At 36.3% G+C, this 17,402-nt stretch overlaps 1 protein-coding gene across 1 annotated transcript in view; it reads left to right on the top strand.

Moving 5' to 3' along the window:
- Window positions 1-4,049, top strand: part of LOC107865025 (3-hydroxyisobutyryl-CoA hydrolase-like protein 5) — a 5,225-nt gene extending 1,176 nt beyond the window's left edge. The window contains exons 5-13 of the mRNA XM_047412902.1: window positions 1,027-1,184; window positions 1,335-1,419; window positions 1,501-1,586; window positions 2,105-2,226; window positions 2,317-2,377; window positions 2,980-3,078; window positions 3,176-3,277; window positions 3,389-3,430; window positions 3,685-4,049. Coding sequence (XP_047268858.1) covers window positions 1,027-1,184; window positions 1,335-1,419; window positions 1,501-1,586; window positions 2,105-2,226; window positions 2,317-2,377; window positions 2,980-3,078; window positions 3,176-3,277; window positions 3,389-3,430; window positions 3,685-3,864 — 935 coding nt within the window. The 3' untranslated portion in view covers window positions 3,865-4,049. The remainder of the gene's footprint in view (window positions 1-1,026; window positions 1,185-1,334; window positions 1,420-1,500; window positions 1,587-2,104; window positions 2,227-2,316; window positions 2,378-2,979; window positions 3,079-3,175; window positions 3,278-3,388; window positions 3,431-3,684) is intronic.
- The last annotated feature ends 13,353 nt before the right edge of the window (window positions 4,050-17,402 follow it).

The following is a 17,402-nucleotide window of genomic DNA, read 5'->3' as shown; positions in this document are numbered from 1 at the left end:
AAGAGGGATAAGTTCAAGTATCTCGGGTCCGTGATCCAGAGTAACGGTGAGATTGACGAGGATGTCTCGCACCGTATTGGGGCGGGATGGATGAAGTGGAAACTCGCATCGGGGGTGCTGTGTGATAAGAAGGTGCCGCCCAAGCTTAAAGGCAAATTCTATAGGGTGGTAGTCCGTCCGGCCTTGCTGTATGGAGCGGAGTGTTGGCCAGTTAAGAACTCCCACATCCAAAGAATGAAGGTGGCAGAAATGCGGATGTTGCGCTGGATGTGTGGACTGACCCGAGGGGATAGAGTTCGGAATGAGACTATCCGAGAGAAGGTTGGTGTGACTTCAGTGGAGTGTAAGATGCGGGAAGCACGATTGAGATGATTCGGACACGTGAAGAGGAGGGGCATGGATGCCCCGGTCCGTAGGTGTGAGAGGCTAGCGTTGGATGGTTTTAGACGGGGTAGGGGTAGACCGAAGAAGTACTGGGGTGAGGTGATTAGGCGGGACATGGAACAGTTACAGCTCACCGAGGACATGACCCTAGATAGGAAGGTCTGGAAGATGCGAATTACGGCAGAGGATTAGGGCCAGTTCGGGTCGCTAGTGTAGGGAATTAATTGGTGGGGGTGTATTCCTGTTATGATTCCGTATTCAATGTTCCGTGTTCCGTGTTCCATGTTTATTACGAATATGTGTGCTTTCCTCTGCTTTATATTCCTGCATTCCTGCTTTACTCTGTTGTATATTCCTTATGGGTGCCGTATCTATGTTATGTCATCTGCTTCTGTGCTGTACTATGTGTTTGTGTGATATCTCGTGACTTGAGCCGGGGGTCTTTCGGAAACAGCCTTTCTACTTCACCAGAGGTAGAGGTATGGACTGCGTACATCTTACCCCCCAGACCCCACTAAGTGGGAATACACTGGGTTTGTTGTTGTTGTTGTTGTTTTATTCTTTCATTTGTTTCTATAACTATTGAATTATTGCTATATGTTCTCTTAAACTCGTGGATATAAGTATATATATTCTTTTAAGGGGATTCTTGGTTCGAACTTGCCTATAGAATATATCGGCTTTGTTACCACATCCACACTTACAAGAAACCACATATCGCTCTTGTCCATGGAATGTCAGTGGATGGAGGTGCATCTTTGATGGTTCCAATGAAATATTCAATCGTCACGGAGAAAGCAGTTAGTACCAATTAATACTACTTGTCAAAGATAATTACTTCATGACTAAATGATGAGATTGCGCAAATATTTTTTATATCATCATCAATATATGTGCAGAACTTAAATTGCAATGAGTCTAATTTTATTATTGCGTGATCAAACTTGCAGTGGTATTCCACTCCTGAAGCAAGTCTTGGGTTCCACCCCTACTGTGCTTTCTCATACATGCTTTCTCGCCTTTCAGGTCGACTGGGTAAGTGAGTAAGAACATGCAACTTCTCAAATCGAGTGAGAGAAAACTGATACACATATAAATATGTGATGTTACATGTAGGGGAATACTTGGGATTAACAGGAGAAAGACTAAGGGGAAAAGATGTGGTTGCTGCTGGACTTGCCACTCGTTTTGTTCCTTCACAGGTTTGTCCAAGTTCTCTAACTTTTTCTTTTATTGAGAAACCCACTGTTGTTCTTTCAAACACATCAAAATTTGTGTTGATGTAACTCCTTTATTACATAAAATGGGGGTCACATCAAAGGGGTTACGTCAGCTATAAAGGCTGACAAAAGGTCACATCAGCTAAAAAGGATAACAAAATATGCTAAAGTTTAGTTTAGGATCCTGTGAAGTTAGAGTGTGTCGTAGTAAATTTGGTTATAGTTCGTGGGTACTAGATGCTTTATTCAAAATTTTATGCTCGCGAAAAAATATTGCCATAGTTAGCAATAAGTTTCGTAAGGTATAAAGATTGACTTTAAGAAGTTTTTGTACTATCAGTTGCAGGTTATTGCTCTATTTTCAGGTAGAGTTTATGGAGCTTTACATGTTGTAGGTTAAGGAATCTAACAATGAAAAAACAAACAAACATAATTTTAGGTTTTTTTTTTTCTTTTTGTTCAGAATGTAGGAATTTTCGTTTCTTTTCTTTGAATGTCAGAAATTATTTCAGCTAGAGAAGTGCTTACTGAGCATAAGTAATGGTGAAGAGGATGTTATTAGATCTGTCATCGATGAATTTTCCACAAATGTTCAAATAGATGAAAGGAGTATCTTGAACAAGTAATGAATCTTATAAATTATGATTTTGATTTGTTGTTTTGAGGATATTAAGAGTAGTACTCACGCATTTGTCAGTTTAATTGTATGTAGGTTGGCCATAAACAACGAGTGCTTCTCCAGAAAATCTGTGGAGGAGATTGTGGATTCATTTGTAAGAATTGATCCCTCAGTCAATCTTTACTTGTTCACTTTTGAATTTTGGAATATCCAACAATAATTGTCGAGTTTATAAAATTAAGGAATAATTTATACATTTTATCTATTTTGCCCTTAGCATTAAATACAATTTATTATCTAATATATTTTCTAAAGCATTAAATTTATTATATTCGAAGGGTAATATGATAAAATTATCTTTATTTTTTTACTATTTCTTATTTGCTATGTCACTAGAAAAGTAATCAACTAAAATTGGACGAAAGAAGTACTATATATATATATATAGTACTATATGTGGGTTATTTTCACCTTCTTCAGTGAAATAGTATAAGAAAATTGTTGATGCAAATCACTTGACATTTCGAGTTTTTTTAAAAATGATTTGAAAACCGCCCGACTTTACAAATTTAAATTACCATAGCATGATTTTTCTGGAAAACTACATCATATTTTCTTTTTTTACTATCAATATAATTAAAAAGTCAAAATTACACTCAAAACTCGATGTCCAATAAAATTTCATCATTCGACACTCATATTTCTTTCATAGACCATGATACATAACATAAAATTTTAATTTAATTTAATTTTCAGGAAGTTGAGGCAGGTAAAAAAGGAAATGATTGGATTGTGCCAGTGCTTAAAAGAAAGAAGAAAGCTTCCCCAACTGGACTGAAAATAACACTGAAATCGGTAACTAGTCCTAATCTATACAAAATATATAATGCATATATCGATTCTACTGGCAATAAAGAAAACATCTTACCTTTTCTTCTAATTATCTTTCTAGATACGAGAAGGAAGAAAACAAACACTATCTGAATGTTTGAGGAGAGAATTTAGAATTACAATAAACACATTACAAACCATAATATCTGATGATTTCTCTGAGGTAAGTTTAAAGTTAAAATTAAAAATAAGCAGACGCATTCACAAAGAAATACAATTGATTTGTGATGTCTCATTTTTAATCTAAATAGAATTCATTAATTTATTTGTAAAGGGAATAAGGGCTATCATCATTGACAAGGATAAGTCTCCAAAGGTACACCACATTTCCTCTTCCATTATGCTATTTTTATAGGCAATATATGTCCTATGCCATATTCTCTCCACTACGTCTACAAAGTTGGTAGCATTATTGACCAAATAAGAATTTCTAATAAATATAGAGTCGTCGGGTTTTTCTGACTAAAATTAGTTGAAGAGTATTTTTTTAATACTGAAATCGATAATAAGAAATTGATGCATTTACTAAAAAAAAATATTGATAGAACAATTTCCTCTCTTTCTTTTCAGTGGAACCCTTCAACTCTTGATGAAGTGCATGATGAGCAACTCGACTTGATCTTTAAGCCATTCGAAGAACATGACTTGGAACTGCAAATTCCTGTAAAAAAAGATGAATGCAGGTGTCAAAAATCCAAGGAAGGGATAGTTAAGTCAAATACACCTAATTACGATTTGCTAACTGGCTAAATAATCTATATTCACTAAATATAACACCAAATTGTAATTCTCAACCCAAAAGTAGAACAATATCATACCAATATTATAATTAAGCTTACTCTAAGAGAAGAGTAATCCTAGCCTACCTAGACGCTGAAGAAAACCCGATAAAGTCCTCTTAATTGGAGATTTCCCATTTCGAGAAGCCTTTGTATGATGCCACACTACCAAAATAGTAATCTACACATTAATACGAGAATAATGATACTCATATTGTATTTTTATGCTTTGAATCCAAAATCAGGTCAAAATTTCATGTGGGGTTCGCTTGTGGAATCGCACTTTCGAAATCGTCAACACGTCCCTCTATGCTTATGGATCATTTATCCTCAAGAATAAGTAAATTCTGAGATCAAATGCTACCGAAATCAACCCATCAAGAAACTAGGGATTTGTGACTAAATTCTAGAATCAACTCAAGAATTTGACGGAAACTTACAAGGGTTACGACGAGATAATGACTATTCCAAGCTCACCGACACACCACTATCATCCAAGAATCAATCTCTCAATTTTCCACACTCTCTAGGACTTTAATTCTCTTGGGACTTAAGAGAATAGGAGAAAAATGGGCGAAGGGATGAAATAAATATCCTTCCAGATGTTGCTTAAGATGTCACCGCTAAAGCGACATAGGACCGCTAGAGTGATCCCTGACACATGTTGACCCATCTAAATCGGAAAAAAATACCATTTAAGCGATGCCTGGTTTAGCGGACAAGACTACTAAATTGTCTCCATTTAAGCAACCAAAGGTCCTCTTAAGAGTATGCACTAGCTGAGTCCATGCACCCACTGAACTTGGATTTTGCCAAGTTTCTACTGACCCCTCTTGATTCACTTGGAATTTCATGAATGCAAAAAAACTATGCTACCCTATCAAATTCGATATTTTGGACTCAACATCACTATTGAAATTTCCATCAGGAGTTATTTTGATGAAGTATGGACCCTACACCCAAGGGTCACTTTTACCAAAATCCATCCACAATAGACTGAAATGAGTCTGAAAGCCTTGGGACCTAAACCAAAGGTCCCCCAGCCTAAAATCGACATTCTAAAGATGATGGAACTGTCAAAACTAGAATACGAGGTCGTTAACCTAAAGTTTATTCCCGATAGCTAATCTTTACCAGCAAAGACTTCAAAAAAGAAAATTGGCTCTAAAAATAAAATGAGAAATAACTTAGTGCAGCTATAGAAAATCTCTAAATAGCGAAAAAGTGTGAAAATGCAGAAAATGTCCTGGAGGGTTATTACCATATATATTGCTAAAGGACTTTCGTTCGCAAAAGTAAAGGGTTAAGATGGACCTAAAGGCTCGAACAAGTAGGGATACTAGGTCCACATATTACTCTCAACCTCCCAAATAACCTCCTCTACTGGGCGGCATCTTCACTAAACCTTAAATATTGGAATCTTGCTAGAGCGCAATTACCTGACATCCTTGTCTAATATGAGCATTGTTTTCTCCACGAAGGTCAATCTCTCATCCAACTAAATTGAGTCCACCAAAGCATATGTGACTCATTGGGGATGTAACACTATAGTAAAGAAACATGAAAAACTAGATGAACAATGGCAAAATCTATAGGAAAGTCTAACTCATAAGCCACCTCTCCAACTGTGTGATTATCTCAAAAGGTCCAACACATATGGGGCTGAACTTTCCTTTCCTCCCGAACCCCATCACGTCTTTCATGGGCGATACTCGAAGGAATATCTAGTCCCCAACTCAAAACCTTAAAGCACAAAGTCTACAATCTACATAAGCCTTCTTCCTACTCTGAGCTGCCCCCATGATACAAGTATGATCATGATCATGACACTTTTGAGTATTTTTGAAGACTAGTCACTAAAGAGATCTTTTGTTATTTTTCTATTATTTGTAATGTTGTATAAATAAAACCTTGTATGGTTTATTTTCTTAGTTTATGCTTGATATTGAAGACACTACTCTTGTGAGAGAGAGTTCTCAAAACTGAAATTAGGGCATAGCATGAGGGTGGATTCTCTTGTGTGTTGTAAAGCTTGAGACTTTGGTGATTTGAGAGGTGGATACCCTTCTTGTGTCATTGTAAGAGTTAGGTGTTTGTTGTATGAAGTTTTAAAGGTCCAAGAGTGAATATTCTCTTGGGTTGTTAAGACTACATCAACACTTGTCTAACTATTTATCTTTGTTTCTTGTCCTAATCTTGTAGTTTGTGTTGTTGTTGTTCAAGCCGTTTGGTTATTGTGGTTGTAACATTGTTGTTGTTCATTTTTATTATCATAATATAGTTTGGTTTACTGCTAGAAATTAGGTGTTAAATACCTCATTGCATGGTGTTGTTGTTGTGTTCTTGAATCCGAGAGGGGTCACCAAAAGAGGTCTATAGTTCCTTGAACTAGTGGACTGTTTTGGTGTTTGTTTTCTTGTGTTCTTGGGCTGTCTTGTATCATTTGGTATCAAAGCAAGGTTTTATTTTGTTCCAACAAAATCAATCTTGGGATTGTTATCTTGAAAATAAAAAAAAAGTTAAAAGGAAGAAAAAGAAAAAAATGTTACTGTTCACGTTTTTAAGGTCTTTCAAATTTTTTTGATTTTTGTGTGTTTTCCGTGTTTCTAGTGTTAGATCCTTGTTCCCTAACACTATTAGAGTATGGAAATTGAAAATCCTAACAAAAATGAAGTGTCAAAATCGAAAATCCCCCCCTCTCTCCCCAAAAAAAAAACTAAACCCGTTTTTAACCCTAGGTCAAATTTTGAGTTTTTGATTTTGTGTTTTTTCTTGTGTTTTTAGTGTTAGATTTGTGTTCTCTAACACTATAGGAGTATAGGGTTAGAATTTGAGATAAATTAGAGGTTATTTGAGCCATCCACCATTGTTAAGCTTGAGTTTGAAGAAACTTGAAGGTGGGATCTCATTGTGGGAGGTTGTTTTGAACTCACGTGTGTTTTGTTTTGTAGAATTTGTATTTTATTGTTGTGTATGGCATTGTGGAATGATTGGATTTCTTGTTGGACCGTAACTTGAAGGTTTATTTTTGGTATAACCATAATGGAACCCGAGGCTTCAAATGCTCAAACAATGGATAATAATGCCATCAATCTCATTTTGGCTCGCCTTGAAACTATGTACCGAGATGTGGCTCGGTTGAATGTGGGTCTTGAGAAATTAGATACGGATGTGGCATCAATAAGTGGGAGATTAGAACGTGTGGAAAGCCAAAGGAGTCGACCTTACACACCTCAAAACAATTCCCCAACTAATACTCCCGGGACCATGCACCAAATGCTATATCCATCAATTGCCATAAATCCAACCAATCTCTACTCCTGAAGGCAAGAACAAGATAGGCCAAACCATCATCCACTGTACCAAGTCCAACAAGAAGGGCTTGGAACCCAAATACCACCACCAAACCCGAACCCTCTCATCCAAACTCCACTTGACCAAAGACCTCACTATCCAAATCCAATCCCGCCACTACAAGGTCCACTTAACCCAAATAGACACATCCATGTTAAGGGCTATGGTAGGGGATAACAACATGGTGGTTATAGGCAGTATGATGGTGTTTACTTGAGGGAAGAAAGAATGAAGGGTAGACATGGGGAGTTAGATCGAGAGGTGAGATATGGCTATCCAAACTGAGATGTAGGTCTCAATTCCATCAAAGTGAGCCTTTCCGTTTTCAAAGGTGAGAGTGATCCTAAAGCCTACCTTGCATGGGAGTCGTCTTGTGACAAGATCTTCCAACTTAATGATCTCACCGAAGAAAAAAAAGTTTCTATGCTATAGCTTACTTCGAAGGGTATGCTAATACATGGTGGGAGTATGTTAAATGCTTTGGGAATAAGATGATTGGGGGACAACCTCCTCCTTGGTTTCGGTTGAAGAACCTTATGCAGTAACGACACTTGCCCGAGACTTATAGGCATGAGCTTCTTACTAAATTGTATAATTTGAGGCAAGGGAGCAAGTGTGTCATGGCTTACTATGATGAATTTCTACAATTGATGTTGAAACTTGACCACCGAGGTGAGAAAGTAAGTCATGACATTGTGTGCTTCAAGGTTGGGTTAAACAAGGATATCTTCACTCGCATGACACTTCAAAAATTTGACACCATAGATGGCATCTTCTACACAGCTTTAGAGGTTGATAGGGAGCTCAAAGATAACTCATTCATGGCTACCTAACCCGAGGACACCAAGGGTTTCCAAAAATATCCTCCAAGGTATGAAGGTAAATTAAATTCTACTTCCAATCCTAAGGGGTTTCAATGCTTCAAGTGTCAAGGGTGGGGCATAAGGATAGTGAGTGCCCAAACTGGTGGAATATAATCCTAAGGGGGGTAGATTGTACTATCTTGGATAAGAGGTGGGCATTGAATCGGTTAAGAATGATGACAAACCGCAAGATGGAGAGCAAAAAGAAGCCAAAGTGAAAAATGAAGAGTATGGAGAAGATGTGTGGCCAGAAGAAGGAATTGTGAAGTGCCTTTGTAAAAGAGGTGAGCCTGTGAATTTGTGGTCAAATTCCTCTTAAGATGGAGAGGATGATACAAGTATGATCATGATTATGACACTTTTGAGTATTTTTGAAGACTAGTCACTAAAGGGCTTTTTTGCCATTTCTCTATTGTTTGTAATGTTGTATAATAGAACCTTATAGGGTTTATTTTCTTAGTTTATGCTTGGTATTGAAGACACTACTCTTGTGAAAGAGAGTTCTCAAAACTAAAATTAGGGCATAGCATAAGGGTGGATTCTCTTGTGTGTTGCAAAGCTTGAGATTTTAGAGCTTTGAGAGGTGGATATCCATCTTGTGTCATTATAAGAGTTAGGTGTTTGTTGTATGAATTTTTAAAGGTCCAAGAGTGAATATGCTCTTGGGTTTTTAATACTACATCAATACTTATCTAACTATCTATCTTTGTTTCTTGTCCTAATCTTGTAGTTTGTGTTGTTGTTGTTCAAGCCGTTTGGTTATTGTGGTTGTAACATTGTTGTTATTCATTTTTATTGTAATAATATAGTTTGGTTTTCTACTGGAAATTAGGTGTTAAAAACCTCATTACATGGTGTTCTTGTTGTGTTCTTGAATCCGAGAGGGGTCACTAAAAGAGGTCCATAGTTCCTTGAACTAGTGGACTATTTTGGTGTTTGTTTTCTTGTGTTCTTAGGCTGTCTTGTATCACCTCAGCCTATACTGAATCACCCTGACTATATCCAATGACTCCCTAAGTATGTTAGTACCATTAGGCCTAACCTTGAAGGTCTCGAACCACCCAATCAGAGATTAATAACGCCTATCGTATAGTGTCTCAAATAGTGCCATCTCAATAGTCAAATGGTAGCTATTATATGTGAACTCCACCAATGCTGAGTGCTGCTCCCAGTGACCTCTAAAATCCATAACACAATCTTGGATCATATCATTAAAAATCTAAATAGTTTGCTCCAACTATCCATTGGTTTGAGGATGAAAAAGGGCACTAAGGTCCACCCAGTACCTAACTCCTCTTGAAAAGACCTCCAAAAGATAAAAGTAAATACTGATCCCCTATCTTAAATTATGGATATGGGCACTCCATGCAGGAAAACTACCTCACAAACATAGTTATGGGCTATCCTCTCAACACTGAAAGACATCTAAATACGAAGAAAATATGCCAATTTGGTCAATCGATCCATAATGATCCAAATGCCGTCAAAACCATGGGAGGTGTGAGGCAACCCATTAATGAAGTCCATAGTGATTTGCTCAAACTTCCACTTGGTATTAGGCAATCTCTTAATCATGCTCGATCTTCACCTATTAAAAACATAGGGAATGATATACAAAGTCCGCTACATCTCTTTCCATGCCACTCCACCGACAATATTATCTCAAATACCTATACATTTTAATTGTCCCAAGGTGAATAGAGTATCCAGAGCTATGAGCCTCATAAAATATCAATTGAATCAAGTCACCAACCCCTAAAATACAAATACCACTATCCTATCTCAGAATACCCTTAGAATCTATGGTAACCCTCCTTACCTCACCCTTTAGCACCTGACCACAAAAGTATTGTATCCCCAAATTGGTGGCTCCAAATTTGCTAAAATGAGGTAGACCTAGCCTCAACACTAGCAAGGATCCTCTTAGAGTCCAAAATATTATGTTGCACCATCAAATTGTCTATGGAATTTATGTCCTATGCCAATAGCCTCTCAAAAACTAGAATAAAAGCCAAACTACCCATGCTCACTGCCTTTCAACTCAAGGCACCTGCTACTACATTCACCTTGTCCTGATGGTAAAGAATGGAGATGTTATAATTCTTCAGTAACTTCATTTATCTGTACTGCATCAAATTAAGATCTCTTTGAGTCATAAGATTCTAAAGACTATACTGGTCAATGTAAATCTCATAATGAATGCCATAAAAATAATGCCTCCAAATCCTAAGAGCAAAAACTACCGCCTCCAACTCCAATTCATAAGTAGGGTAGTGTAATCATGCACCTTCAGCTACCTCAATGTATAAGTAATAAACCAACCCAACATATCAACACGTAACCCAAACCAATATCTAAAGTATCACAATATTAAATCTCTTGCTCTCAACAGGAAGAGCCAATATAGGAGATGAAGTAAGAAAATTCTTGAGCTTCAAAAATCTCGACTCATACTCCTCAGACCACTAAAATATAACATTCTTCCTAGTTAATCTAGTTATCGATGCTGCAATAGTAGAAAAATCCTCAACAAACCACCTGTAGTAACCAACAAAATTAATAAAGTATGAGACCTCATAAATTTGTGACCAATTCATTTAGGATCCTCCCTTGTGCTAAATGGTAATTTTTGACTTAAATCATTACAAGGGATATTAAAGGAGTGATTTGGGAAAGTATATGAATTTTCAAAAAGGGTTCGGGGTTATTTTGGGATCCTAAACTAGTGAGCCTTTACGATAAAGGCATGGCATGCAGTCTATACCACACGATAAGGGTGTGGAACATTGCTTATGCCACGCGATAAGGGTGTGCCACGCTGTTTGACACAAATCATACAACTTTATTTTTTTTCAATTTGGGGCAAGGGCTTTTTGGTCCTTTTTTCTATTTAACAATATAAAAATTCTTTTAAACACAATTAGCCATCAATTATCAATCTTTAAACTTGTTATTCTCTTCTCCAACTCCCAAATCAAGAAACTCAAGGGTTTTCACAAGAATTCACTACTTTGGGCTCTAAGTTCTTAATTCTCCCAAAATTCTCCCAACTTTCAGGCATGTTGTACATTTCCTATTTTAATTAGTTTATTAATGCATTAATTTACTTGATATTTATGTGTATTTTTAATGATTGATTCAATTAGGATTGAGGATTTTGGGGTTGTTAACACTTGCATTGTTTTTTTGTTATTTTAAATGGTTTATTCATGTTTTAATGATGGATTGTGAACTGAATTTGTGCATTGTGATAATGGTACAATTTGGAAATTTGGGTTTCATAAAGTTGATGAATTCGATATGGTAATGACATAAACCTCAAGTCACATTATAAACTCTTACTTTGAATACTGAGTCTACATAATTTGAACAAATTTTTTGATTCATTACATTGCATTAAATGGTAAAAGGATAAAAAGGTTTCAAATGCCCTTGGGGGCTATGTTTTTGGATTTTAAACCAAAATTGAGAGTCAAATCGGTTAAATGATTATGGTTTGGAATAACTTACAAGTTTATTGATATGACGATTCCAATTTAGAAATCTCTTAATAAAAGACTCCATGGTTAAGGTTTGATACTATGTGTAAAATTATTTTAACTTAGGGTTAAAAGGAATTGTGTAGCTCACCAAAAAGGTGTAGTCCCGAGGGACCAACACTGTAAACCACATTTGCCAATTTTGGAGGTCTATGACCACTGTGTTTATTTATTTAGTATATGTTAGATGGTTATCACCTTGGTGTCTTTATGCATTTCCTCTGTACATATGGCTAACATGGACTAGGGGCCTTCCATAAGGGAAAGCCAAAACTATATAGCCCATGGGTGCCTTTAGGTCAATACGAGCTACAAAGTTTAGGATTAAGTTTTCGAATAATCATATTTCATGTCTCTTGCCCTTATCCCAACATCCTATACACATATGTATAATTGTTGTGCATGTGGTTTATGACTGGAATTTTGGTAAATGCATATATTTTATCCCTTTTCTTGGATTGCATGCTAGTACTCACTTTACTGACCATCCCTAGACGCTATATCATTTCATGATGTAGTTTCTAAGGAATTTTATCATAACCCAATGCAACGTTAGGTGGTTTAGTACTCTTGTTCGATAGCTATTAAAATTATGAGCCCTCCTTCATTCGAAAGGCCTGGTTTCTTTCAGTCACTTATGGTTTAGTACTTTCTTTTGGTTTTCTTCTGGCATAGGTGGGGTCATGTCACAACTTGGTTAGTACTTCTAGGTTTAGAGTCTTTGACGATTGTAGTGGGGTATTTTTTTGTAGATTTAATATTGACTGATAGACTTGCTTTTTTAATTATTGCATATCTCTTATTCTTTTGGTTGGCTTCCACAATTTATTTTTTTGTTGTTCTCTTAAGGTAGGATTAAGAGGGTCATCTTTGGCCTTCTTGGCTTGGGATGCTCGTCACGGGTAGCCCCTGGTCTGGATCATGCCAAGCTTTGTATCAAAGCATGGTTCAAGATCACTGAGTGTCTACACTTATAAGAGGAAAGCTACAAGGCATTTAGGAATGTTTCCCTTTCTTGTGTTCTATTTCATGCTAGATAGTCTAGTTACTATGAAACTTTTATAACTCTCAGCTTACTCGCATTTTAGATCATGCCTTCTCATCTGACGATCGTAGGAACTCAGTTGGAGTCTCCGTCCCAACTAGGGAAAATACAGAGGAAGTTTTCCCTACTCATGGAATGTAGAGTAGGTATAGGGCCCCGTACTCCTGATGGTATTGCTCCACCTGGTGTTTCACTAGTCCATACTGGTCCTTTGTGAACCTTCCGAGCTGGTGCTACCCCTAATCGATACCCTCAAAGAGATATTTTAAATGTTGAGTTTCGTTAATCCCTCCATATAATTGCTCAGATTGTGGCATCAAAGTCTCGTCATTCCAATTATATTGGTCCTGCCAATGGCTCATTTGATCTTATTCGGGTTGGGTAGTTTATGAGGCTAAATCTTCCAACCTTTATAAGCTCCAAGGTTGGGTTGGATCCTTAAGGGATTATTTATGAGATGGACAAGATCTTCAGGGTGATGGATGCTAGTGATTCATATGCGGTTAAATTTATGGCTTATCAATTAAAATAGTAGCTTATTGGTGGTATAAGGATTGGGAAGAGTTAAGGGGTGAGGATACTGAGCCAGCGGAATGGGAAGAGTTCTGGGGTATTTTTCTTGATCACTTCTTTCCTAAGGAGTTAAGGGAGGCTAAGACTAAAGAGTTTGTGAACCTGAAATAGGGTAATATGTGTGTTAAGGAGTATGCACTGAAGTTTACCCAATTATCCCATTATGATCCTTATCTTGTGTCTAATATAAGTCAAGGATTATGAAGGTTATTTTGGGTTTTTTTTGTGACTTGGTGTTAAAATGTAAGGCTGCTATGTTGAATAATGATATATATATACAAAGGTTAGTGGTTTACATACAACAGGGGGAGATGAGAAAAAAAAGCAGATAAAAATGGGATAAAGGCAGGGAAAGAAGTTTAAGTATATAGAGTAGGGTACAAATCAACAGAATAATTAGAAATATAGTAGGCAATGGCCTAAGAAGAAGAATTATGGAAATTCTTATCATCCGCTAGTTTTTCTTATCCTGAGACTTTAGGTGATCAACGTTTTCAGTCTAATAATGATCCTAGGAAACAGGGTACTCAATCTCAAGTGAGTGGAGCTTAATCGGCCCTACCTTACCGTCCTTTCTATTTTTGTGGGTAGATTTATCATGGATATTGTAAGAAGGGGAGGAATTTCTCCTTTAATTATGGCCAGCCTGGTCATTTTCGATGTAATTATCCTTCATCTAGTGTTTCCATCGAAGCTAATAAGGTTTTGATCGCCACTTCTTTAGCCCCTGCAACAAAGGTTTCCATCTCAGGGATAGAATATAGACATAATTGCCTCTATGCACTTTCTACTCATCGAGAATACGAGGCATCCTAAGATGTTGTCATTAGTATGTTACAACTTTTCTTTTGTAATGTTTATTTTTTACTTGATATGGGTTCTACCTTATCTTTCGTGACTCCTTATGTTGTTTTGCACTTTGGCTTTGGTCCTAAAAGTATTTTTGCCCCCTTTTCTATTTCTACTCTGGTGGATGAGTCTACTATTGCTTGAAAAGTCTATAGGGGTTGGATTGTGTCCATTTTTCATATGGAGACATTGGCGTATTTGATAAGCTTGATATGGTGGATTTTGATATGGTCTTGGTGATAAATAGACTCCATTCGTGCTATGCTTCTCTAAATTGTAGGACCCGAAATGTCACTTTTTATTTTCCTAATGAACTGGTAATTAAATGGGAGGGGAGTTCCTTAGTAACCAAAGGGAAGTTTATTTCTTACCTTAAGTCTCAAAAAGTATTATCTAAAGTGTGTTTGTATCATCTAGTTTGGATTAACAATTCTAACTCTAAAAGTCCCTCCTTGCAATCTATTCCTATAGTTAATAAATTTCTTGAATTTTTTTTCGATGATCTTCCAAGAATTTCTCCTGATAGGGAAATAGATTTTAGGATTGATATCCTATAGAATACTCATCCTATTTCCATTCCTACTTAGAGGATGGCTCTGACTGATCTAAAGAAACTAAGAGAGTAGTTAAAGGATCTACTTGATAAGGGTTTCATTCTGTAATGCCCCAAAAATCTGTCCTGAGATGTCACACGATGCTTGGAACCATAAGTGATCCCAATCTAACCCATGAACTGACATACTGTTAAGCAACTGAATTATGGCATAATAAATAACTATTTACTGTGCGGGAACATAGTCATACTAAAGATCTAAAATAGATACAATACTAATGAAGCTTTACAATCTGATAAATCTGAAGGATGAAACTGAAATTTACATAACTAACTCTGACTGACATCTATAAAGCGTCTACTATACTGACTATAGATAGTTGAGACATGCCTCCAACTACCACTAATCAATACACATGAAAGTAAATAAACTATACATGAGCTAAAACTGTCTGGAGTTCCCGAACTAGGAGAAGTAATCACCTACTAGCTGGAATTTACAACTATTTGATTGTGATGCGTAGGCTATAATTGGTACCTACATTATGAGAAAATATAGCCATACAGGCGTATATGTGGATCAGTACTTCTGGAATGTACTGAGTATGCAAGGGTGAATGCAATAAGTAAAACTGATTTCATACGTAATCGTAAAACATGCATGCTAAGTGTAAGTAGACTCACCAATAAGCTGGAATAAATAGAAAGCTGAAAACATCTTAAAACATGAGTAATAAACATGATCTAATAAGCTGGAGAATCTCTACACTTAAGTTTCTGTAAAACTTACTTTAATGATATAAGTATAACTGAAGTTGGGATATGATAATACATAGATACTGTATAAATATTGAGTATGTAAAACTGGACTGTACTTAGTCTGAATAACTTGACTGAAACTGTAGAGTATTATGCATATGAGAAAGGGACTGACTGAGTAACATGAGATAACTGAGCATGAATTCGTAAAAACTGTATTATTTGATAATGCAAGACCAAGCGTATAATATGATTCTGAAATAGTCTGTAAATTGAGGTATTGAAATACTGATAACTGGTAAAAGTACGCTATGGTCAAGCAAACCTAAAACTGAACTGAGTTGCTGATCTGATTACTAGACTGATACTGTGACTGAGACTATAACTAATACTATAACTGAGACTCATACTGGAACTAATACTGAGTTCTAATAACTGAGTGACTGATATTTAGGATTATTGATAATTGTATTACTGATAAATGAGGGACTGTATCTGATAGTCCTATTTCTGTGGAACTATACTGTGTTTCTTACTGAGTTGAGTGACTGTATCAGATAGTCCTGAATTTGTAGAACTGAAATAAGTTCTACACTGATTCTGAAACTGAAACTGTGGGAAGTAATCATCTAACTGACATGCCCCAAATAAAGCAAAATAGATGAGTTGGGGTTCAATCTGTAACCCCAATTGGAAGGGTGTCAATATCGCACCACCAGTAAGGACAAGCTGTGAGTGACCCTCAACAGGAAGATACTCAGATGAGAATGGTGGAAACCTTCAATTGGTAGGTAAGCCACCTCATCAACCCTCAACTGGAAGGTTAGATGTCTCAACCTACGCCGGCTACGTAGTTCTGGGACGCAAGGATTACTTCTATGAATCACGCCCTCTACTAGCAGGTGAGTTCCCATCCTTGGGTTCACTCGGTGGTAAATTTATTCCCATTTGAATAGACACTGAACATAATTAACTGAACTGAACTGGACTGAGTTAACTGAGTTTCGTTAACTAATAGAATACTACTGAGATTATTGAATTGCTGAGATCTCTGAGATTATTGGAATTACTGAGTTTTCCTGAGTCATGAGACTGACTGAATTCTATGGATGATGGCTTGACTGAGAGTATCTTGAAAACATGACACTGATTCTAGGTACACAAATAAATTTTCAGGTACAAGTACCTCCAGGACTCGATAGAAGAAATTGACAAGGTATGACATTCTTGAATACATGACCAACATCAACAGTCCATAATACAATAAGTTGGGGATTTCATGAAGCACATGGTTACCATAATAGCATAAAATAGTCAATTGTCAACAATACTTTTATTTAGACATTTTGTCAAATATTTAGAGGTTATGGACTTGTACATGGATGAGAACACATGGTAACATGTTATGATTACCCTATTCAATTCACATGGGCATTCTATCAAGCACATGGAGATTAATACTTGGATATGGAAATATCTTAAAAACATGGGAGCATAGCATGCTTACATAACTAAAATCATGATTTGAGGATTACATGGAATTCACGTAAAATAGGATATGGGTTTTCATCAAAACATGTAAAATTCATAACTTGAACATAAGAAAGTCTTAATCATGAGGGATTAAAGCTCATGCTTCAAACTCATGTCAAAACATCTCAAAATTCATGCTTGATAATATAAACATTCATAAATCATATTAAAATATGGAAATTTCAGCAATGCTCATGAAAATATAACAAACTCATGAAATTTATCTTCAACAACTCTCAAAAACTCAAAATCTTGTAAATAGTGATAATTGGTATGAATCCCAATTTAGAACTCCTATATAAACATTCAAAATCATAGAAAAACATTAAACTCAATATGCTTCTTGAAAATACTTCAACACCATCAAAATAATAAGATCAAGAATCTCAATATCATACTTAAACTCACTTTGAAAAATTTGAAAAATTACGTTACGCACAT

Source organism: Capsicum annuum, chromosome 5, assembly GCF_002878395.1.
Source record: "Capsicum annuum cultivar UCD-10X-F1 chromosome 5, UCD10Xv1.1, whole genome shotgun sequence".
Lineage (NCBI taxonomy): Eukaryota > Viridiplantae > Streptophyta > Magnoliopsida > Solanales > Solanaceae > Capsicum > Capsicum annuum.
This window is presented reverse-complemented; position numbering and strand designations above follow the sequence as displayed.